This window comes from Hibiscus syriacus, unplaced genomic scaffold (genome assembly GCF_006381635.1).
Source record: "Hibiscus syriacus cultivar Baekdansim isolate YM2019G1 unplaced genomic scaffold, ASM638163v2 tig00012936_pilon, whole genome shotgun sequence".
Lineage (NCBI taxonomy): Eukaryota > Viridiplantae > Streptophyta > Magnoliopsida > Malvales > Malvaceae > Hibiscus > Hibiscus syriacus.
Genome location: NW_024062295.1, coordinates 55,625 through 81,661, shown reverse-complemented (window position 1 = coordinate 81,661; position 26,037 = coordinate 55,625). Strand labels below are relative to the sequence as shown.

General features: G+C 35.2%; 2 protein-coding genes and 2 pseudogenes across 2 annotated transcripts; 2 read left to right on the top strand and 2 right to left on the bottom strand.

Moving 5' to 3' along the window:
- Positions 1–2,997: 2,997 nt before the first annotated feature.
- LOC120205750 (protein PIN-LIKES 5-like) lies at positions 2,998–18,155 on the bottom strand. Its single transcript, XM_039205576.1, is given in 10 exon segments — positions 2,998–3,021; positions 16,235–16,642; positions 16,728–16,828; positions 16,909–17,025; positions 17,138–17,190; positions 17,193–17,316; positions 17,400–17,521; positions 17,597–17,721; positions 17,801–17,880; positions 17,976–18,155. Coding segments are annotated over 9 exon segments (1,221 nt in total). The 5' UTR covers positions 18,111–18,155; the 3' UTR covers positions 2,998–3,021; positions 16,235–16,278.
- Positions 3,560–7,428, bottom strand: LOC120205751 (annotated as a pseudogene).
- Positions 9,192–14,578, top strand: LOC120205745 (annotated as a pseudogene).
- Positions 18,156–22,006: 3,851 nt separating the features above from the next.
- On the top strand, positions 22,007–25,913 carry LOC120205746 (MLO-like protein 8). The gene is made up of 15 exons (XM_039205573.1): positions 22,007–22,354; positions 22,512–22,569; positions 22,863–23,089; positions 23,298–23,414; positions 23,536–23,596; positions 23,741–23,829; positions 24,081–24,155; positions 24,236–24,324; positions 24,413–24,462; positions 24,587–24,627; positions 24,711–24,884; positions 24,987–25,022; positions 25,130–25,197; positions 25,295–25,355; positions 25,471–25,913. Exons 1-15 carry the CDS (start codon positions 22,166–22,168, stop codon positions 25,843–25,845), a joined length of 1,710 nt encoding a protein of 569 aa, XP_039061504.1. The 5' UTR covers positions 22,007–22,165; the 3' UTR covers positions 25,846–25,913.
- Positions 25,914–26,037: the final 124 nt, after the last annotated feature.

Sequence of the window (26,037 nt, the reverse complement as noted above, 5' to 3'; positions counted from 1 at the left end):
ACAAATAATATATAATTTTTTATCAAAATAATAATCTAATTATATAACTATAATCTAAAATCGATTTTTAAACATTAAAATTCATACATGTGTGCCAGCCTTCTGATCGATTAGCACCCTAATTTTTCTAAATCATCAGGTAGCTCCTGATGATTTTTCCTATCAGTAGAACACCTATTCAAGGAAAAAAATTTGTTATATGTTGTATAAAATTATTAATATACAAAATCATTTTTATAATTACCTCAGAAGTAGTGGAAATACGAATGGGTTCTTCACAACAGGACATAAAAAGGGCAATCGATACCATGTCCAAGACTGCAGCTGCAAGAGACATCCGCTGATAGCATTACGTCTGTAGTCAGTGGCTCCACACATCTCCCTGTATAGCAAAACCAAAACTGTCGAGCCCCAACTGAATGATCCGGCGAGACGAAAGTCGCTAAGATGTCGCAACCACATGCAGTGAACTAGGTTGCGAGAATTTGTCCGGCATCAGCAACCCTCCTATCAACTGCAGTATGCATGCCCGTGCATACATCTTAACCTCATCCTTAGAGACGTATGTGCTCAACTCCCGAAAATTGGCATCTAACCAATTTAACGGTATCCTACCTCCGATAAAATTTTATGGGACACGTCCTAGACTATCCTGACACAAAGTAGTCCAAGAACCGGAAGCTATCCCCGATATCACATCTCCATCCACCGGAAGCCCCAGTGCATAGAAATATCCTCAAGCGTGATCGTGCACTCTCCGCACGGAAAATGGAATGCGTGGGTCTCCGGCCTCCACCGCTCTACTAAGGTAGAAATCAGGTCTGACTCTATCTTACAGTGACTCTGATATCTACCTATGTAACCGAATCCAGCCTCTATTAAATACGCAAGACAAGGTTGGGTATCACTAACTTAAGATTCCTAATAAAAATGATCTAATACATTGTCATTCTCCTAAAAATAAATAATTACAAAAATAATTCTTACTCTAATAATCATGCATTAAATAAATCAACTAATTATTACTAATAATTTAAATTAAATTAAAACGTTAAAATGTTACCGTATCAGCAAAGTGTCGAGATATTTAATTCTTAATCTAATAATCATGCATTAAATAAATCAACTAATTATTACTAATAATTTAAATTAAATTAAAACGTTAAAATATTACCGTATCAGCAAAGTGTCGAGATATTTAATTCTTAATATAATAATCATGCATTAAATAAATCAACTAAATATTACTAATAGTTTAAATTAAATTAAAACGTTAAAATGTTACCGTATCAGCAAAGTGTAGAGATATATGATTTCCATCCGAGCGAAGTAGACTGCCTTCCATTATATATCTGCAAAAGAATTATATAAGTAAAATATTAAATAAAGTAAATACATAATAATAAAAATATTATAAAATATACCTTAAAATGATAGAGTATTTGAGAGAAATTTAGAGATTTTGAGAGAATTTGGTGTGATAAAAGTGATTGAGGATAGGGTATTTATAGGGAGGATGGGGACGTGAAGGGATGGGTATTTAGGGGTATAGCGCGCCCTCTGCATCGCGCTATACCCCACGTGTCAGATACCCAGGTATAGCGCGGATCAGGGGCGCTCTATACCCACGTATATCACGGGGCAGGGGGCGCATTATACCCACGTGGTGCCAAATCAGCGTATAGTGTGGTTCAGGGGGCGCGCTTTACTGCTACGGGTGTTAGACCGAGAAATATAATCTGACCGGTGTTAGATCGGTAAATATACCGATCACCGGTGATTTATTAGGAAAATTGCCAAAATATGTATCATTATTTTAGTTTCATTTATGATTTTTTTGGGTCAGAACTTACTAATTCTTCCCATGTTATCGTACATTTTATTTAAAAATATGAAAATTTCAATATATTTTTATCATTTATAAAGTTTTGAATATTAAATATTAATTTTGGTCCAAAAAATAATTAAAATGATAAATTATAATATATTCACATGTGTGTAGATACTATAAAATTATTTTTTAACATGACAAATTAAGTTATTTACCCGGTAAAATATACAACTTTAAATTTTGATCATAGTAGTTATAAAATATATAATTCCTCAAGTTATAAGATTTTGTCTAAAAATACAAATCATATATATATAATAAAGTAACCCATAAGCGAGTATTTATAATCACAATAATTATGTGGCCCTAAAAAAATTAAAATTAAATATTTTCATAACTAGCAATTACTTTACATGGGTGCGTGAGTTAGAACGCGTGTGTATATGTTCCATTGTAAAAATAGAAGGCAATTACTAAAAAGAAAAACTAGACTTTAACTTTTAAGAGATTTTTCTAAACATTTATTTATAAAATTAATTTTGGTTTTCTTACTTAAATGTCATCATAAAAATTAATTTCTAAATTAACACATGTTTTAGATTGATTCTTAAATTGACACTCTTTTAGGTAAAGGTGCGAACTAAAGACATGCTTTAACTTTTCAGTGTCTTTGTTTACCCGGTGGGAATTCCACCAAAGTCTTTTAAGGTTGCATCGGTAAGGGTCAAAATAAAATAAAGAGAAATGAATGTTAATTCGGAAACTAATTTTATTTAGAGTGATATTTAGGTTAAAAAAAAACCCTTACCTTCAGCATTTATGTGCAATGTGATGCCACATTTTCATTGGTTCAATTAGGTACCTAAATTTTTTTCTTTGATGCAACTAGGTACCTAACAAATATTAATTATGCATATTCGATTATTATTGATTCATACTTATAATTTTAACACCTTTGGTTAGGGGGATAACATGCGTGACATATTCAAAAATTAAATATTAAAATTCTAATTATAAACACATGTAATTTGAAAAATATCAGGATAAAATTATCTCAATGAACTTTGAAATCATGATACAAAATAACCACGAGATTTAACTTCAAAATTAAAAATTAAGTTCTAACTCTTCTCGTATGTTGATAATGTCATCACCTTAGTCGTATTAGAAAAAAATATTATTAATTTTAAGGGTAATTTTATGTCACGTTTCAAAAGATAATTTAATCAAAGTTACTAAATTTAGGATATAATTTATGTTTATACTTAAATAAAATAACAAAAATTTCATATTTATATGTCAATTTAAAACTATAAAGAGTATTTTTATCCCCTTTTAATAGTTTATTTGAACTTTACACTTTTATAAACAGGTAGACATTTTATTTTTAAGATATAAATATATTAATTATTATAAATAAATAAAATAAACTCATAAAATGACGATATCATTTACATATTAATCAAACACTAAATAATTTAATAAACAAACTTTAAATAAATACAAAGATTTATAAATATAAATAAACTGATCACGTTATATTTATATTTAATCGTGAAATCAACAGACTTCAAAATTTTGTGATATTTAATTATTTAATTTGTTAAACAAATCAAAATCAAAATAATTTAAATAAAAGAAAAACAAAATTGTATACCAGATATCCAGGATTGAAGAAATCATCTACTATTTCTATCCACAAGGACCAGTTGTTATTGAGAAGAACTCCATTGTTTTCTTCTTCTCTTTTTGTACAAGATACACACACTTCTTCATCACTCAATCAATCGTTGTTCAAAACACCCTTCAGGAGATCCAGCCCTTCCGCCGATATACTCCTCCTCTTATACGATCTTGGAATTTCAATCTTCGGTGGTGGATCCGGCGAGAAGCAGACGACGAAGACGGTTAGATTATCACACGTGTTGCGTTGGAGTGCCTCCTTCACGAGTGATCTCGAGCACCTCCTTGGATCATTGTGCTGCATTAGCTCCATCCGCACCATCATCACCGCACATTGGCTACTCATCACATCCCAAAGTGATGTGATCCGATTCAGTGTCAAAAATGGACTTGCATCTCCAACCTTTCACAATAATCAAAGGGGGATTTTGTTCAACTTAATCTTTCTTTATATCATAGTTATGACAATAGCTTACATACATTATATTTATAGTTATGATGATAATATTATGAATGTATGAAGTTATTGTTATGAACCACATATTTATATATTTATATTTTATATTACTTAGCTTATAAAAGCTTTCTTTTGTAGGTACATGTTCGGCCACATGTTGGGAGCTGATTTAAAGCTAGCATGAGAGTCAATGAGCTAGGAAAACTTCCATAAGATGACTCGGGAGATCATGAAGAACAAATGATGAAAAGTTGTCAACTGACCTCTGAGCTCATAGCTCACTTGAGCTGGACTTTTGAGCTAGCTAGAGACTTCTTTTCAGCTGGAGAGTTGCACCATCATCTTTACCACACAGAGCACTACAAATATGGTCTAGGTAGAATTTTGTAAATTCGTACCTTTTCGCGAAGAGTTGTCAATCCGAGAAGTGTCCTTTCACAAGGAGTTGTCCTAAGACTCATTGTCATGTATCGCATCTATGGCCAGCTCATCTTCAGCTCAAACACATTGGAAGTAGCTCAAATGATGAAAGGTTGCCTTCCACAAATGTGACCTTTCATAAATAATTACTGCCCCATTGACGCCATGTCATCTAGAAGCAAGTTGGATGTAAAGTCACACCTAATTTGCTGCTCAACTTCACGCCAAGTAGGAGACACACCATAAACCCCAAGCCACCCATGTGAGTGCCTCATGACCAGCCCACACATGTGCCATGCGTGTGGATGAAATGGGTGCCAAAATGAAGAGGGTTCTCTCTATTCGACCTAAGCATCATTTTGATTCAAAATTGGCACCAAGATGAAGAACAAGGAGACCATTCGGCCAAGGACATCTCATTCATTAAAACATCATGTATTTCTATTTAATAGTCATGTATTTAGCCGAATAGACACCTATTTATTCGGCCAAACCTATGCTAGCCTATAAATAGGCTTGGATATTTCATTTGTAAGAGAACCCTTTGATAATTATAAATCCTTTGTGAGATTATTCTCTCTTCAAGTTCTTTTTAGAACTATATCGATTAAACAAGCCTTTCTAAAGCTTGTGGCGTCATTCCTTCACCTTGATACTTCTGGTTCCTAGTTTTTATAACTAGAGGGTCAAAGTCCTTAATATCATCCCTTATGACGACTTATAAGAAACGGGTCTTTGCTCCTTTATAGCATTGGTTCCTTCTTAGTCTTATAAGATACTATCTATTCATTACCACCTTTCATCATCACTTACACGCCAACTCCATCAACATTCCATTACCATTTCATCACCATTAAATCATCATTCATTCATCAACAAGGCATACTTCATCACCACCATTGGAGGCCGAAGTCAACATCACTTGAAGGAGATTTATTCAACACTTACGCAACCCATCTTTTATAACATTTCTATCAATTTTATTTCTTATCATTTCCTTTCTTCTTTCATATTCTATTTTAATCATTTCTTTCTTTAATTTTTGCAGATTACTTCTGATTCAACGTGTAGCATTTGGTGTCTCTCCTAGATCGGGAAACAACAAGGTTGCCAACTTCTCCATTATTGAAGAAGCCTGGTTAGCCATACATCACAAAGACCATCACACCCCATTATTAGGAACTCATCTTCTTCCGTCAGCAATATTTCTTCCATCTCCGGCCCACTGCTTAAGGGACTCTTCGAACCTTTAGCTCCCTTGATGTGTCAGTCTCCTAGAGCACGTGCTACAGAGAACTGGCCATTCAGGTATCCATCGTATATCACACCGCCGAGTTTCTTGATTCTTAACCTTTCCAATGTACAGTTGGGTTTGTGGTCTTTAGACAACTCGATTGCCCTTCCTCGTTTCCCCAATACAGCTCGGGAATCGCCGGTGTTAGCGACGGTCATGGTCTGACACAGAAACAATCACAAGTGAATATGTCTGTATCAATGTCGAACATCACAATAATCAACGTTAGCATTTGGTTTCTTACCTTTCCAAAATGAGAGAAGTCAAAGCCGTGGTGCCGGAGGAACTATCGAGAGTTTTAGCATCTGCAAGTGCATGATCACCTTTCACATATGCACTCCTCACCGCCTTTTTCGTGCAGGTCCCGAAATTTTTGTCTTCGACGATGAAGTTGAGAATGTTTTTTCGGGTAAAAGATACTGCATCGAGACCGCCATGTCCATCAAATACCTATAGGGAAAAAGAACAGAACCCGATAACACTAGTTCTACATTAAAAAATAGGTTAAACTCGTTATTTTATCACCAATCTATTAATTATTTTCAGTTTTGGTCACTCAACTATTATTTTTCCAAAGGCTTATGATAAAATATACTTATGATATTTGACTAAATAATCATCTTCACCTATATTCATTTTTGGAACATTTCAACTCCCAATGTTTCACTTTGAGGGAAAAAAAAGGTTAAAATAACTATTTATTCAAATAATGATATTTTCCCCTAAAATGGAACATTTAGGGTCAAAATGTTCTAAAAACAATTAATAAGGGTTAAAGTAATTATTTATTCAAATATTAGGGCTCTTTTACCCTAAAATAAAAAATTGAGAGTCAAAATATTCCAAAAATAAATAATAAGGGTTAAAGTAACTATTTGTTCAATATTAGGGTCCTTTTACCCTAAAATGAAATATTGATGGTCAAAATATTCTAAAAAATAGGGCTTAAAATGACTATTTAATCAAACATTGTGAGTATTTTTTACATTAAATTTTTCTCAAAATCATATCTAACATTATGTTTTGGTTCTGTTTTAGTCGGCTAGCATTAAAAAATTAACGGTGAAACTGACATGATATATTTTTTTTCAATATTGATATGACGTTATCTTATTGTGACATAAGAGCATCACTATTAATTATTTAGCGACGGGTAATCAAAATAATTTTAAGTATTGTTTTGAAAAAAATAATAGTTAAATGATAATAAACATAAATTAAATAACAGGTGGGTGATCAAATACATAGTTTATCTTTAAAAAAAATTGGTCTAATACCGGATAAATTCAATAATTATGCAAATGGTTCATGAATTTAAGTACTCTAACCTAACAGAAGTTACACACCCCATAGAATGTTCCTAGGTAAGGAAAGTCTGCAGGCGAACCAAGATGTTGAAAGAGATTATCAATACATATTTACTCATCCTCCATATACTGTTTTGGTCCCTTTTCAGAACAGCTTCCCGAACGAAATACAGACAGAAATCCTGAATCCTCTCTTGATGGTGGTGACTTCAATCCCCCCGCACCCATCACTGATTCCTACACCAAACCGATAAGTATTAATCCATGAAAACAAAAGTATTGATTTCGAACAACTGTGAAACACATAAGACTAACCCTTTCGATTAACCAAGCAGAGCTTGTGCAATGGCGCATAGCAGAGAGGCTTCTCGGAGGTTTGGCAGCGTTGGTTTGGCTCAGACTCCTCAATGTGTCTTCGTTTTCATCCTCCATTGAATTGAAACCTCCTTTGAAGCCTCCACTTGCAGGCGGTACATCTGTCGCTAGAGCCATTGATCTCTCTCCACAACCCACCAAAAAAACAAACAAAAAAATGAACACTGACCCATATTTTGGAGGAATCAACTGCCAAAACGGTGAAGCACTGAAATTGAGATTCAATCCACCCGAGACGTATGGTATTTAAAAAGCCACGAGTTGGAAAGTTTTATTGGGTACACCCTACCGATTGTGAAGAAAGTATGATCAGATAAAGAAAAAAAGGGATAGAAAAAAGCCACGAGTTGGAAAGTTTGGTTTATTTTTTTTAAAACAATCCTATATGATTAAGAAATATAGAAGAGCATCCCAAAAGTTTAAAGAGTAAAAATATGAGAACAAAACAATCTCACATTGCTAAGAAACATAGAAACGCATCACAACTAACTTCTATAAATAATAGAGGTAATTTGACATTCAAAATCATGGAGCCTTTTGGTGAGCATTGAGTGAATTATTCTTTCACTTCAATCAAGCTCGAATTTTAGGCTTCAATCGAGCTTCTAATTTTTTTTGAGTTCAAACTTTTTTGAGTTCAAGTTTCAATATTATATTTCGAGTTTGAGTTGAACTTGATAATTTTTAGCTTGTGAGTTTGAGTTGAGTTGAGCTTACTTTTAAAGTTTTCAAGTTCGAGTCGAGCTCAGCAATACTCGAGTTCGACTTGGCTCGTTTAACAAACAACGTTATTTGGTTTAATTTTTAAAAAAAATAACAAAAATCCCGATTTTTCTGATTTTCAGCCGGTCTGATTCGAACGGTTCAGCGGTTCTGACTGGTTCACTAATAATGATTCAACCGATTTAGATTGAACCGGACTAAGCAATGATTTCCGATTGAACCGATTGAACCGATCAGATTTTCAAAACAGAGACGGTTAGAGAGAGAAGAAACACGGCGTCTGTTATATATATTTATGGGATTCCAAGTTTTGCGCACTATATTATAGGCAGAGCTTGAGAGGGGATTGGGCTTTTGACACGTGTTTCACTTCCTCATCGCTGACCTTTCCCCTGGTTTGGATTTCTTCAATCTAGGCCCCTCTCTCACCTCGTGTTTTTAATTTTTTTTAGTCATCCAAACAAAACAAACTAGAACTACCGTACTGTGGGATTTTTATAATTATACCTTTTAAAAGCACTCCATTTTACATCAAAATTGATCGAATTCAGATAAAAGGAGGATCCTTAATTAGAAACGAAGCTAAAGCTTTGTATATTGGGCTGGCTCGCTAGTAAAATTTGTATGGATGATTTATTTTAGGCTTCCGGGCCTGTTTGTGAGAGTTGATATAATCATTATCCATTATAAGGTTGACTCTTTATATCCACACGTTGATATCAAAGCAAAGGCAAAGGCGACTCACCGGACAGCAAATGTCTTGGAGATATCAGAGCCAACAAAAAGAGTGAAACCAGCCTCAATTGTCCCGACTTGGCGAGTTGAGTCCCGCAGCAATTGCAAACGCATATATGATGTAAGAAATGCATAATTAAATCAATTAGCCATCAAAATGAGTGAAAACAGCGTTTGGAATTGGTCATGGGGGCACTCACAAGAGGTGTAGGTTCTGAGGGGTCATTTTTCTGCACCAAGTTGAGTGAAGATATAGTGTCGACTCGGCTTGAGTTTTGTTGAAATGGATGGATCTGGCTTTTATAATTATATCCATGGGTGAAAAACACAACACCGCCACTAAGGGGCCACTCATTTGTCATTAGTAATTTCAACCTCAAAAGGCCCTCTCCCTCGGATCATGTCTCTCTCTCTCATCCTTGGGAGTTTACAGTAGGCGACAACCGAACCTGACGCATATTATCTTGTTTAGCTTCTCTTATCAGTCAAATACCCACCACTCTTGAAGCTTAATCATGCCTCCAATCTTCAAGGATTATACCATTCAATTCTCGTTAATTCTGTTGTTGGATTGCCTTTTCGCTGCTCATTGACTCGTTTCTTTCATTCATTCAGAGCAACTCTAATGAAGCAGCAGTAGCAGCAATTCCCATGAATATAATCGTGTGGCTTTTGGCGTCCATGATCATCTTCAATGGTCTTCCTGCAATTGGACTGAGCACAAACGTTACGGGAAGGCCAAAAGTTGTGAATATCGGGGCTATTTTAGCAATAAAATCTGTCATTGGAAAAGCTGCAAAAGTTGCAATCGATGCAGCCATAGACGATGTAAATTCACACCCAGATATTCTTCAAGGAACTCAATTAAAAGTACAGTTGAAGGACTCCAATTACAGTGGATTCATGGCGTTAGTGGAAGGTACGTTTTATAGAACCAAAATACAGTTGATATGAACATTAATAACCCTGAACTCAGTGTTAGAGATTATCCAAAACATTTTGATCTTCTATTTTTCCGGATAACTCTTTGATCAATGATAGGTACCAATTTAATTTTGGGAGACTATTATCTCTCCATTATAATATACTAATTATATATATATATATATATATATATATCCATAATTAAAAATTTTAATTAAGAATCCAATAAGAGACATCAGTAAGTATTATTTCCTTTAAAGATCTTGAGTTCAAATAGTTGCATATGTTGGTGTGTGCATTAATGACTAAGAAATTTAATCTAACAATCTCTCACTTAAGACACGTGTTGCCTTATAAAATATACAACCTTATGAGTTTAAAATTTTCTATCATATATTAGAAATTTGTAAGTAAAAAATAATCAAAGCGATATCAAAAACAAATAAAGTATACATAAGAAATGAGATTTAACGTGGTTCGACATTACTTTCACAAACCCACTATAAATATATATATCAAGAAAAGTACTATTACATGATATCTCATGTATCATAAACTTGATGTTCCAAAATATGATTCCAAAATCTTTATAAAATCTATTTGTGCAAAGTAAACCCTTAAAACTATAAAAATTATAAAAAAAAAATATCTCTCTAAAATAATTATCTCGCATAATTCTAAAGGTTAAGACATACTCTATATTTATATAGTCAAATATTTTATCACCAAAAATCCTTAATCATAGGATTTTTTATTCAAATAAACTTAATCAACTTCAACAAGTAGAATTACAACATAATCCAATTTAATAATTAAATAGAAATTTAGTCAATATCTAACAATCTCTCCCCTTGACTTGAATTTCATTAAAAAATTAAACTTCAAGTCTTCAACAATTCAGTCCTTACACAAGCTAAATATTCATTGAAGTAGTCAACTCTTCACCAATTTCAATTCTTACGTAATATCCATTGAAGCAATGTTAGATTGATTGGGAATTACTCTCCCACAACTAAAAAATTAATTTCAACAAAACTATGTTGCATGTCTTCTTAACAAAGTTCGTAACAATAAATTCTTTCAAAACTTGTTAACTTGAACCATGGCTTTAGTATCTTTTGTTAGAAATTTGTATGCGAAAAAATAACTAAAACGAAATCAACATAAAATAAGACACGCATAAGAGAATATATTTAACATGGTTCGGTTTTGCATACCTCCACGAATGAAAAAATATAAATTTAATATAAATGTAGAGGTCACAAAGAATATATTTTTATGATATCTCATATATCCTAAATTCGGTATATCCAAAAACACTCTTCTAAATTCCCTATAAAACACATCTTTGCAACATAAATCCCAGAAGTTATAAAAACTATAAAAAGGATTACTTGTCCACAAAATAAATTATTTTCATAATTCTAAAGACAAAGACATATTTTCTTTATAAAATCAAATATTTATCACCAATAATTCTTATTGGCAATATTAACATGTATTCTACATTAATCTTGTATTTCAACTATATTCCTATACAATCAAAGAATCTTTGTCAAATTAATCATAATTAAACTCATCAATTACTACATATAATCAAATGACATAAATCAATCATACTACATATTATTTTCATGACACCTAATTTTTTTAACATTTATCACTGAATTTCATATCATATTATATAATAACATGAAATTAAGAATTTTAATCCAATAACATTCTCATTGTCATTATAATTAGTATTAAGCGAAAACTTTTTCTATGTTTTACAATTTGTCATTCATTGGTTCGGTTTGATCTTAGCTTTAATATTCATGGAGAAAGACAGTTGCAATAATTGGTCCCCAGTCATCAGTGGCGGCTCATGTGATTTCCCATATTGCCAATGTTCTGCAAGTCCCTCTGCTGTCATTCTCATCCACGGATCCTACCCTGTCTCCAATTCAGTTCCCATTCTTTGTGAGGACTTCTCATAACGATGTATATCAGATGGCCGCCATTGCCGAAATCATAGACCATTACGAGTGGAGAGAGGTGATAGCAATCTATAAGGATGACGATCACGGCAGAAATGGGATTGCTGCATTGGGGGACGAACTTGCCGAAAGACGATGCCATATCACCTACAAAGCTCGTTTAAGCCAAGATCCGACGCAGGATGAAATCACTGATGTGCTTGTAAAGGTGGCTTTGAGGGAGTCTAGGGTTCTTGTTGTACATGTTGCTGGTAGTTGGGGTCTCAAAGTGTTCAGTGTGGCTCAGTATCTAGGAATGATGGGAAGTGGCTACGTTTGGATTGCTACTAATTGGTTATCTACCGTCCTGGATACAGACTCTCCGCTATCACAAGATGCTATGGATTCGATTCAAGGAGATTTGTTTCGAGGTGGAGCAACTTTGGACTCAACGCTTATAGTCTATATGCCTATGACACGGTATGGTTGATAGCTCGTGCTATTGATGAATTCTTCGATCAGGGCGGAAACATTTCGTTTTTAAATGCTTCTTTCTCGTCAGGGCTCGGTGCAGGAAGCTTGCATCTTGAAGCTTTGACCGTGTTTCAAGGGGGGAATTTGTTACTTGACAACATTTTGAGCATCAAGATGAAGGGTGTCACAGGGGATTTCAGGTTTACTAATGACCGGAATCTCATTAATCCTGCATTTGAACTCATCAATGTGATTGGTAATGGCTATAGAAGAATCGGATACTGGTCCAATCATTCCGGCCTATCGATCGCACCTCCGGAAACCCTTTGGAGAAAACCTCCTAATTGTTCTAGCACGAATCGAATGCTACGCAATGTTTTTTGGCCTGGACAAACCACACAGAAACCCCGTGGATGGGTGTTTCCGAATAGTGGTAGATATTTGAAGTTTGGAGTTCCTCATCGTGTTAGTTACCGTGAATTTGTCTCGGTAAAAGGCCCTGATGCAATTACAGGATACTGCATTGATGTATTCACTGCTGCTCTCAATTTGTTGCCCTATGCTGTACCATACAAATTAGTTCCCTTCGGACGGCCGTACCAATCCGAGTGGCACCGAGCTGGTGCGTCTGATCACAGCAGGTGTATGTAACATAAACCAATTCTTTTTAGGTGGTTGATTACTTCCTTTGATCAGTTTTGATCATCAAGTTTTCTTCTCATTATGATTCAGGTGTTTGATGCTGCAATAGGCGACATTGCAATCATCACTAACAGAACAAAGATGGCAGATTTCACGCAGCCATATATCGAGTCCGGATTAGTCGTGGTGGCCCCAGTTTGGAGGAAGAACTCTAATGCTTTTGCCTTCCTGAGGCCATTCACACGAAGGATGTGGGCAGTGACAGCAATCTTTTTCCTGCTGATCGGAACTGTAGTTTGGATTTTGGAGCATAGGATGAATGATGAGTTCAAGGCCCCCCGAGACGTCAAGTAGTTACTCTTTTATGGTGAGCGGCATCCGCTCGCATCGTATTCCATCGCATTTGGTTTTGAATCGAGTAAACCATGATTGATAACTTCGTATTTGGAACTTCTTTTGCAGGTTTAGTTTTTCAACTTGGTTCTTCGCCCATAGTAAGTGATACCATGCATATGACTGTGATCAGTGTTCGATTTCGATACATACTAGCCATGGACATACCATATGTTTAACTTGCAAAATTTGTGCTACTTGGTTTTGTTCTATTATCTTCAGGAGAAAATACTGTCAGTGTACTTGGTCGCATAGTTCTTGTTATCTGGCTATTTGTGGTTATCATAATCAACTCTAGCTACACAGCAAGCCTTACCTCAATCCTTACAGTGCAACAACTTACTTCTCCCATTAAGGGCATTGAAACTTTAGTAGCATCTAAGGATCCCATTGGCTACCAACAGGGATCGTTTGCCCGAAATTATTTAACCGACCAGCTAAAAATTGATCCTTCGCGACTGGTTGCTCTTAACTCCCCGGAAGAATGTACTAAAGCTTTGAAAGACGGGCCTCACAAGGGTGGTGTGGCTGCAATGGTGGATGACCGTGCTTATATAGAGCTCTTTCTTTCGACCAGATGCGAGTTCAGCATTGTGGGACAAGAGTTCACCAAAAACGGATGGGGATTTGTAAGTTAGTTACTCCTTTGTTTTGGTGCTTGTAAGTTGTACGTTTTACTTAACAGAAAACTAATGGTACTGTTTGGAGCAGGCCTTTCCCCGGGACTCTCCTCTTGCGGTGGACATGTCGACCGCCATTCTCAAACTCTCAGAGAACGGGGATCTGCAAAGGATCCATGACAAATGGCTGTTAAGACAACCATGTAGTTATCAAGGTGCAAAGATGGAAGTGGACAGGCTTCAGCTTAAAAGCTTTTGGGGACTATTTCTCATATGCGGATTAGCTTGCTTGATTGCTCTCTTTCTGTATCTCCTGAAGATGGTGCGGCAGTTCAGCAGCCACTACTCCAGGGAATCTGAATTTCGAAGCTCCCAATCGTCACGCATTCAAACGTTCCTTTCGTTCATCGATGAAAAGGAAGAGGTGGTCAAGAGTAGGTGCAAGAGAAGGCAAATGGAGAGGGACTCTAATAGGACTGATGATGGGTCAAACAGCACTGGCTACTCCATCAGAAGAAATATGGGTGAATTTGCTTCGAACAAAAACATTGCAACTCCTACTGCTAGTAGTGAAGTCTAGGCAATGTTTGTCTTTCATGTTCATATGATGTAAATACATATTGAGATCAATCTGTAAAAGCACTGGAGGCAAATATGTAAAGAATCGATCAGCCACAACACGTAATTGCTAAGAGCTTATGTTGTACACGTACAGGCTTTCCTTTGCTTTCTCTCTACATGATTATAGAGTACCAGCAAATGAGATATCAGAGATATTAGAAATTTATAAGCCGAAAATAGACAATACGATATTAATATAGACACGTAAGAGACGAGATTTAATGTGGTTAAACCTTATCTACTTTTATGTATAAGTAGAATAACAATTCATTATACACGTAGAGATCAAAAATGGTAAAAATATATGATATCACATATATCATAAAATCCAATATCTATACTAAAACTTGGGTATCCCAAATCAGTCTCTCAATATCCTTAGATAACATCTCTTCAATGTAAATCCCAAAATCTCACAAAAGATTACTTATCTCTAAAATAGTTCTTATAATTTTAAGTTTAAGACTTGCTCTATATTCATAGAATTAAATTCTTAGTTAACAAGAAACCTTATTCTATAAGATTTCTTTCCAAAAATAAGTATTTACTTATTAAATAAATTTAAATATTAACTATTAAAATTATACCAAAATCTAATTCCAATATCAATTATAATTTAGATTAAAATATAACAACGTCCATTTATTCATTTTTAAACTTAGCAAGAGTTCTAAAATGTGTTTAAATAAAAATATTAAAACTAACTAATGATAACTCTAACCTTTTGAACTTAAATATCAACTTTTCTCACTTTTGACCCAAAATATAACTTTTTCAAAAACTAAAATAAAATTTTCTATAATAAAAAGATAAAAATATTTTACTTTTATTCTCCTCCTTGGGCTCTCTAACCTTTCTCCTTGACGTGGCTTACGCGAAATGAAGTGAGGGGAGAATGGGGTTTTGTGAGAGCTTTATCTTATGATTTGGCCTCCGACGACTCAAGCTTTCAAAAAACATTCCCTTATTATTATTATAGTCATTTTAAGGAGAAAAAATGGGTATACACATAAATTTATTTATTTTGCTTAACAAGCTTAGATAATTTGATGGAAGTGGGGAAGAGCAGCACATAAAATGATATGATAATTTTACTGGAATGAAATCAATGAGTTTGAAAAAGAGTTGACCGGAGGTGTGAGAGGAGGAGGAGCAGAAGAAGAAGGGGGTTGACGGGGTTAGATGCCACTTCACAAAAACTAACGCGAGATAACGGCAGGGACCTTATTGAAAATGAACTAAAAGTTCGATGTTTGTCTTGCAAGTTTCAAAAGTTGGGTGACTAAAATGCAAGCACCCTAAAAGTTCAGATACTATTTATATACTTTACCCTAAACTTTAACCATGTGTAAAATGACCTAATTAATGTTGTTGCTTTATCATGAAGTGGTCACCAGATGCAGAGATAATTGAACAAATTTACCTCCAAAATTCTGGTCTCATCCCTTCCCAACCATCATCAACTTCTGATCTTAACCTCTTTATTACTTCAACATAATTCCTTTCTCTCTTTTGCAGCATTCACTCTGATGACATTGAAATGAAGTGAAAGACCAAAAGAGAAGAATCCAACTCTGATGACATTTAAATGAATATCAGGCTGCTGGAGCTTTTACATTAATTTTACACACAAATTTCATGCTCCTGCAGAGCCACAACAAATACAAACACCGCTTCTTTCTTCGCTTTACTTGATCAAACAAATTCTTAATTCTAGGCTAACCCATCTGTCATCTCTCCCTTCACTACCCCATATATATATGTAAAAGAATAAGAGTTTCAACTATATGATATGAATAAATGGGTGTAATCTCTTCTTCATCAGGTCAAGATCCACAGGTAGACTGTTGACCAAGACGTGAGTGCTAAAGCACATGCCAAGTATGTCCAAAGAAAGAGGACCGAACACTCGTCTTGACCCATATTAAAGAGCTGGGTCATGGTGCCGATATTCATGGCAGGTGGCAGAGTGAACTGAACCATGAGCACGAAGCGGAAGAGAGGGTCGGACGGTAGGAACCCAAGGTCCCCTGCTGCTTTAACAACGCAGATACCGACAACCGGTAGTATAACGAATCGAACACACACCGCTCCCACGATAACCATCGGCTTGATCGTGGACGATCGCAGACCTTGTATCAAGTTGGCTCCTAGAATGAGCATGATACAGGGGATCGTTGCGTCCCTGCATGGATGAATGTTCTTTTACTACTTGGTAACATACGTACCAATTAATTCTGAGCAAATTATTAAGGGACAAGACCGCATACCCTAGCAGTTTAACCGAGTCTTGGATCACCCGCAGTGGAGCACCGGGACCAATTATGAGGTTTCTCAGCCAGACGATCGTGCCGAAAATGAAACCCGAAATCTGATTGATCAAGTCGACCAAATTGTATTACATTAGGAAATGGGATGAAAAAGGAAACACAAAAAATATGGAAAACTTACAGCACCAAGCGTTGGCGGTGCCATGAGCTCTTCCAAAATCGTATAAAGAAATCCTGCGACTTTAACCCATATCGATGCATTCCCTTTCGGCTTAGGGCTATTGTCTTGGGGTATATTCTGCAATTTCAGTCATTTCAAAGGCCAGTAAGGTCAGCCATTTAGTGGTATATCGTATACCATATAAAACAGAACCAGAACATAAACTGTTTTGTTCTGAGGGACCACGTACCACTACAATGGCCACTTCCTCTTCACTTTCTCCTTTTAGAAGATGAGTTTCGGTGTGGCATCCAAGTTCTTGTTGGCTTGTTTCGAAGCGAATTCCTCAGCTTCTTCATGTGCTCTAAATTTCAAAGATGATGATTTTATCAACTGGAAACTGATAGTCCAAATGTAGAAACCACCGAGCTGCATCCAGAATCATATATGAATACAGTTGATCACAATAATTACACTAGTTCCTGCAGCCAAATGCTTTTATTTTACATTACCGCCATGGAGAAAGATGCATAGGAAAGTCCAACCGTGCGGCACACGTTACTATCCCCAAATGGGCTTCCATCCTCATTACAGATTGCAGGGACAACTATGAGAACAAGGTTCCCCAAGTTCCCTAATTCAAAAAGAATCTATTTTTAGTACCAGAGGGGCTTAAAAGATTAAAGCTGTGTGTCAAAATCAAACTCACCAGATGAACACATAGCAATGATAAGACCCTCCAGATACGGTTTCGGTTTCAGTATCTTAACCATGACCCACCCAAGAACTCCTCCCACTAGAAAGGTGAGCCCAATGTTTACAGGCATAAACCACCTGTGAATTTGATGATCAAATCAAACATGTTCAAACAAAGCTATACACACACACATATGTATATATATGCAGATCTTACCATGAAATAATGTCTTGAAACGTGACAGTCCTGGCAAGACTAGCAAACATGAGCGAGGGTGTAAACACGACGAACACGAGCTGCGTTAAAGAAGATATTAGAGTTTCAGCAACATATATGCAGAATAAAAAGAAATGGTGCATTCAGGGAAACGAAGAGTTAAACTAATCAGCACCCTATTCAAGGATCGCCGGGTGTCTTCTGGGAGAAGTTTGCAGTAATCAGTTGCCAAGAAAGCACCCAACAAACTGATCAAAAGCACTTGCAAGATTGGCATGCTAGCCACCTCAAACAATCTCCAGAAACCCATGTTTTAGAGTTCTCGACACTTCTCCTGTGTTCTCGGATATTGGAAACTATATGAAGAGAAAGAGGACGAAATTAATCAAAGTTGGAGGACCGGGTCAGAGGACGAGTCAGAGTTGGACATCTTTTGCTTGGCTAGCTGGCATGTCATGCGCATTCTAATCTACCTTCAACTCGTTTTTACGCAACTGTTCAAGTAGACGTAGGTGCATGGATAATTAGTTGTAAACCTGACCAATGCATGGATAATTAAGGTTTAAATATATATATTTGATATATGAATTAAGTTTTTTTAAGTTGATATTTAAAGAAGTTTCATTCTTAAATTGATACTCGAATTTTAATTATATCATTATTTTAAAATATCACTTCCTCAAAAACACATTATATTTAAATATAAAATTAAATTAAATATATGAATTAATAGAAACACTAAAATATACTTTAAAAGTTGATTAACTCGTATATGTAATTTACTTTTTATGACCATGTTACTCCTAGCCTAGCCTACAATTGATTTTTCCTTGATATAATTTGTTGAAAGGAACCTGTGTCGTGCATTTTGCAGGTCTCCGCGTCCAATTGATCCATGGAATTATTGAACTTTAATTTGCAAGTTGCAAATTGCAATTATAATAACTTGGTGCTGATGGAATCCCTTACCTCACAATTTGGCAATTTCAACTGACAATTTTAAAAACATAGTATATCTAATATTATAACGTCTTTCTTTCAAAATTGGAGACGGCTCTCTCTAATCTCTTCGTTCCCAGTTGTCATTGTCGATATCTATGTCGCGTAGGAAATTATTTTAAAATTCAAAAACGACGGCGGCTTAATGTTTTTTTAATTTGGATTAAGACCTTCGCCGCCGTCTCTAATATCAAGTTACACTTTGAAAAACAAGCAAAATAATATTCTTTGTTTGAGTTTCATAAGGAATAGCCTCTAACGGTGAATTGAAATCCTTTGAAAATTTTATAAAAAATATAAAAAAATTTAATTATATAAATATTATTTGTTAGATGGAACTCAATTAGATTGGGCCAATGTTCAGCCAGCCCCTTACCCTTTGGGCACATTTCTGGACTGCTCCTGTCCTGCATTTTTCGTTCATATCTAACGTAAGATTTTAATATAGTATAATATAAAATTTAAAAGTTATACATATATTTTTTTTCGTTGAATGATTAAAAATGGATGATCGACAAAAAAATGAATCTTTAGGTAAATCATTCATCCCTTTCTCTTTTTGTCTTTGTTGGTCAGCGATGAAACCAATTTTAATGTTGGCTGTCCACCATTGGTATCTTTTATTGTTTTTTTTGTGTGTATATTACATCTTTTTTTATTTTAATAAGTTTATCTATATAACTCGTTTTTTTATGCCTTTTGAAATATTTTTTTATCGTGTGGTCGTTATTTTCACTTATATTTTTTAAGGATTGATTTGACATCGTCACAACTTATCAAGATAACGCTTATCTATTATATTGTTTATCTTCCCTACTTTGGACCCTCGTGTTGAATTTGGATACCCGTTATGTATTCGTGAATAGCTTTTCACCGATTCTGATTTGTGACTTGTCTGTGGTCTTTCAATAGTTTGATCACATTTTGTGGTTCGTTTGCCGATGCAATCAGATATGTTTGTATTTATCATTGTTCGAGTTTACTTGATTAGATTTTAATATTTCTTTGTATAGTCCTTATGTGATCCTAAGTTGCTAGTTTTGTTTCAATAATTATATGAAATTGTCTTAATTATGTGATTATTTTATAATTATAATTGTAAATTCTTATTGTAATTTAAGATATTTCCTATTTTAAATAAAATTAGTGATTTTTATAAATAAAAAAAAATAGATGATTGACATCAAAGATAAAAAAATTAATAAAAATGAAATATCCTTTATTTAAAATTTTAATATCATCTATTAAACTCAACTAATCGAAATATTCAAAACTTAGAATTTTATATTAAATAAATAAATCTTAATCATATATATATAAGAAAACATCGTTATAATGTTTTTTCAAATGATTGATACCCAGTCAAGATATTTTTGGTAAAAGAAAATCATATTAACTAAAAATGATTACAACACCCCATCTCTGTCGTCAATCATGCGTACACCCGTTATCAAAAGATTCCAAATTCCGACATATAGTGATTATGCTGGACCTTCACTCTTACTCCTTTTTTGCCAAGCCAAAAGGATATATGTTCAAGTGTCTTTAAACGTACACAATAAGTATAGTGATGATTGGAATCTGTTATTTGAGTCGTTACTTTGGTGCCTCTAGATCTCACGTAATAGAAGTGTTTTTTTTAATCTAGAATTCATGAAGGTGGAAAGCATTTTACAACATAAGAAATGTTTGTAAACCGAAACGATTCACGTGGTCGCATTGCAGGCAACGAGCCAAATTCCTTGAGGGGGAAGCAACCAACGTACAATAGGACATTTAGTTTAACATTCTAAACGTGACTCCATTACTTAATTAATTAATGGGTCAATGATGTTTATCTTATCGAGTGATTAAAGATAATGTCCCATTACCATTTAATTTGTTTAAGTTGTTTCATGTTAGTTTTCTTGTTCTTTATTTTGCGTTTTATTCAAATTTTAATAAAAAGATATTATTTTCGTAAATAATTTGAGACGAGTGTTATTTTAATATATAATTTAATAAAATGATATATTTAAGTAAATTAGCCTAGTTAAAAAAATTAAAGTACACAAATGGTCCTCTAATTATAGGATATTACTTTGTCGAGTCTCTCGACAATTAAAAGTTATAAAATAGTCCTCTAATTATAGAGCACTGCTTTGTTGAGTCTTCGACTATTAAAAGTTACAAAATGGTTACCTGACTATTCATATATTCCAAACTCGTCCCTTTTTGTTAAGAAATTGGCGTCCATCTGAGCTGGACGTTAACTTGTTAAATGAGATATAATAAATCTTATCCCAAAATCGTTGAGCTTTATTTTGTGGATCAACTCTCCGTTTGAATTATGTCGTCGACCTAGTGTTTGAAACATTATGTTGTCGAGTCAGTGCTTAAAAACAACAACGATACTAGTAGATATCATTAAAATATGATTTTATTTTATTCTAATCAGTAGGCTAATGTCCAATTCAGATGCCTGTAAATTTTTTAACGAAAAAGAACGAGTTTGAAACATATGAATAGTCCAGTGACTATTTTGTAACTTTGAATAGTTGGGGGACTCAATAAATCAACACCCTATAGTTGAAAACTATTTTATAACTTTTAATAGTATGAAGACTCAACAAAACAATATACTATAACGGGGACCAATTGTATACTTTATCCAAAATAATAATAATGTTTTAATATAAAAAAAATAAAGAAAAAAAAAGATAATATATGATAGATGCAATGGTAAGTTATGTTACATTTCTAATAGAGATTCTCGTTTAAAATTCCATAGTTTACCTCAATCAATGGTAAGTTATAGTCGACAGAGGTGGTTTGGATTGCAATTGCATAGCTCGCGAAATAGACAGACATCCATAGTTTACCTCAATCAATGGACGAATTCTTCTCATTTCTAATGTGAGAACTCAACTCTAAACTTACCATACTCTCGTTAAATGACCACTCGACTTTTTCTGAACTCCAAAGGAAGTAGAAGCAATGCCTTTTCTTTTCTTTTTTATCAAAGTAAAAGCAATGACTTAAAGACTAGCTGGCTATTTCAAATAAGGAAGGTGAAAGTTGTCAGCGTATTTATTATATGCATTCATAGCATCATATTTGGTTTTATTAGGTGAAACCAACTTGTCTGAGGTGGTGAAGCGGAGCAGAGGAGTCCACGGCTGCCATTGCACCTTGTGAAGCTTCCACAACCTACTCTTCTGTATGTATTTAGTGTTGTATTCGACTCTTCTTTTACACGACAAAGTTAAAATTTTTGTTTTCTTCTGATTGGTAATTTACTCTCTAGTCACTCTTATCCCAGTACCCTCTATTTCGTTTTGCTGCTGTGGTTCTCTCTGACCTTTTCTTGGATGTCCTGAGAAGAAGATGAGGTTTTTACTATGGTGCTGGTTGTGGGGATGGTTAATGGTGGGAGAAAGAGTAATGGGGTCAACCGATAAGAGTTCAGATGAAAGAAATCTTGACAAGACACCTACATGGGCGGTGGCCGGAGTTTGTGCTGTCATCATCATCATTTCTATTCTGTTGGAGATGGTTCTTCACAAACTGGGAACGGTGATTCTTCTTTCGCTTTTCTTATTCAGTTCACTTTGTTGCTTCCATTTTGATTCCTCATTCTTTTCCTGTAAATCAATTCCCTATTTTTACGGGAAAGAATGGATTTTGGTTGTGTTGGCATTTCGTTGAAAGATGTTCTATTTGTGGCATTCAGTGGTTCACAGAAAGGCACAAGAGAGCTCTGTTCGAAGCCTTGGACAAGGTTAAAGCTGGTAAGGCTAGAATTTTGTGATTAATCATGTTAAGCATTCTGCTTTTAATTGCCAGAAATTGGTTTGTAAAAGTTGCTTGTGAGACTAATCTACAGTTTCCCTACACGCTGCTTTTATGGTTCTTTTCTGTGATACCGTTGTTTAGACTATGAATTCGCAGTCAAAGTGGCAAGTTCATCTGCGTCGTAGACCAGGCTTGGAGTCCTGTGTCATTCATCAAATTTGTAATAATAAAAAAATAGGTGTCAATGTTTGTGAAATTGAAAATTCTGACCTTTCACACTATTATGCAGAGCTGATGGTTCTTGGCTTCATTTCGCTGATCCTCACTTTTAGCCAGATCTACATTGCCAAAATATGTATCCCTACAAACCTTGCGAATACCATGTTGCCTTGCAAAGCTGATGGTAAGCAGGACACCAGTGAGAGCAGTGAAGAAGAACACCGTCGAAGACTCTTGTCGTTCGAGCATCGAATTTTGTCAGGTGGTGCTGAGCCAAATGTTAGAAAATGCAAGGAGGTCAGCCTGGGCCAACATTTATTCATATTGTTATTATAGATGAAATTTTGTAATTAAAAACAAAGCCCTTAAGGTTCTTGTAACTCATCTTCTTGCATCATGATGTTGCATTTCAAATTACTGCCAATATGGTGGCTTGCTTTTGGATGGCAGTATTAGTTTAACCATAAATTTTCCTGAACTGCAACAAACTGGGTTTCCTTTACAGGATCATGTACCGCTTATATCCACTGAAGGATTGCATGAGCTACACATCCTCATATTCTTTTTGGCAGTCTTTCATGTTTTGTATAGCTTTGTTACTATGATGCTTGGGAGACTAAAGGTAACTAAATCCTGTATTTCTGTTTGTGTTTTGCTTGATTCTCTATGTAGATACTCGTTTTTCGTTATCAAAGCTTCTATCATTAGTACATTGTCATTAAACAATAAGCTGTTGCGAACAGATCCGTGGCTGGAAGGTATGGGAGCAGGAAACTTCGACACATGACTATGAGTTTTCCAATGGTATGTTTATGATTATCCACTAAGAACAGCTTTTTATGTTATAGCATCAAATCTTCTAGTATCAATCTTGAACTTAATTTCCCAACTTTGCTTCTTGCCTCTTGGAATCCGACATGGATGCATCGGCATGTCTGCACATTGCAGATCCTTCCAGATTCAGGCTTACTCACGAGACATCTTTCGTGAAAGCCCACACCAGCTTTTGGACTAGGATACCCTTCTTCTTTTACATTGTAAGTACCTGGTAACTTAAATAGTTAGCCTTTTTTCTATAAGTAGAGATACAAGTGACTAATACTGACCTGAAAATTCAATTCCATCCATTTCGGTTACCGTTGCGGCCATCGAAAAGAAGAAAGCTGGTTCATGTTATAAATAACAGCCTTTTGAAGATGTTGCATTGGTTGATTTGGAGTAGTTTAGTATGTACATCAATGAGAATCCTATCTTTATCAATTTTGAACTTTTTAGCCATTCACTGCAGGGATGCTTCTTTCGACAGTTTTTTAGGTCTGTTGGGAGGGCAGACTACTTGACATTACGGAATGGATTCATCGCTGTGAGTTTCTTTTAAATGCAAAGCCGTATTCGATGTTGATTCGTAGTTTTTGTCCCGACTAATTTACACTAGTCTTGTAGGTTCATTTAGCTCCCGGAAGTAAGTTTAACTTCCAAAAATATATCAAAAGATCCTTAGAGGATGACTTCAAGATTGTTGTAGGAGTAAGGTACTTGCTGTTATATCTCTGCATTACATTGGATGGCATTCCTTGCTCTTTCTTAATGTGGCTCAACCAAGGTTTATCCTGTTGGCAGTCCAGTGCTGTGGGCATCTTTTGTGATCTTCTTGCTGATAAATGTCAGAGGTGAACCACTTTTTCCTTGAGGGTATCCTCTCAGTGTAAAATTTAGTAACTTTAAAAATGCAAACTGAATTAGAATCCAGAATTCCGTTTGCTAATGTAACACATCACATGCATGCTCTTCCAGGGTGGCAAGCTTTATTTTGGGGTTCCGTAATTCCTGTCATTGTAAGAAATACTTCTTAATAACAACACTTCCTTTAGAATTTTATTAGAGTATTTCCATGTCCTGATTGCTTCATTGACGACAGATTATCTTAGCTATCGGGACGAAGCTTCAAGCAATCCTGACAAAGATGGCTCTTGAAATTACAGAACGGCATGCTGTTGTGCAAGGAATACCTCTCGTACAGGGTTCTGACAAATATTTTTGGTTCGGTCGACCGGAATTAATTCTTCATCTGATTCATTTTGCATTGTTCCAGGTGCTTCAGTTGACTCCAGAACATGAAACTAGCTATACCCTTCGATAGAAAATGGATCTCCTTGTATTAATGACCTCTCTTTTTTTCTTTTCTTTATGGCAGAATGCATTTCAAATAATTTATTTCTTGTGGATATGGGTAATTAACTAAGCACTGCCAACTTATCAACCTCCTTCCCATTCCTTTATCCCTGTTTTCTATCATTTCTAAATGTGTACTGTTTTTTATCATTTGTAATTATGCAGTACTCATTTGAGCTGAAATCTTGCTTTCATGCTAGTATCAAGCTTGCCATAATAAAGGTTTCTTTGGGGTAAGCTTCAGCTTCAGTAATATTCATTAATCACCTCAACCTCAGATGCAAATATGATGATTGTTCCCTGGAATTAACTTTTTCTAGGTTTCTACAGGGTCGGTGTTTTATGTTTGTGCAGCTACATCACCCTTCCGCTATACGCCCTAGTAACTCAAGTGCTGTTTCTGTTTCTGTTTCTGACGTAATCGATTAAAATAGCGTTCTACGAACAAATGCTAGTTCCGATTCTATTTCTTTGACACGAGTGATGCTTATGATGGATGCTTGCAGATGGGTTCCGGCATGAAAAAGTCCATCTTTGATGAGCAAACAACCAAGGCGCTTAAGAGGTGGCATTTGGCTGCAAAAAACAGGCATCGGAAGGGAGGAAAGTCTCCCACTAGAATCACCCTGGGTGGAAATGCAAGCACAGTTTCTCCTGCACCTGCTTCGGGACGCACACTTCATCGAAGCAAAACTACTGGTCACTATTCGTACGCCTATGAAGATCCCCCTTCTGATGTTGAAGCTGAACCATTGTCACCCATGTCGCCTTCCAATTTGATTATGAGTGCAGACTACGACGAGCAAAGAACTGAAACAAGTGAATCTCAGCATAGAGAAGTGAAAATGAAGATTTCTCCTTTGTCAAGCCTGCTCCATTGAGATAAGGACCATGAACGAAGTGGGGTAGCATTCAGATGCCGAGTGTGGCAAAGACTTCTAAAATAATTTTGGCACACATAAATTATAATATATATATATATATATATATATATAGAGAGAGAGAGAGAGAGATTAAGTACATTGAGTCTCATATCAGTAACTTACAATTACATAAAGATCTTTTTGCTAATT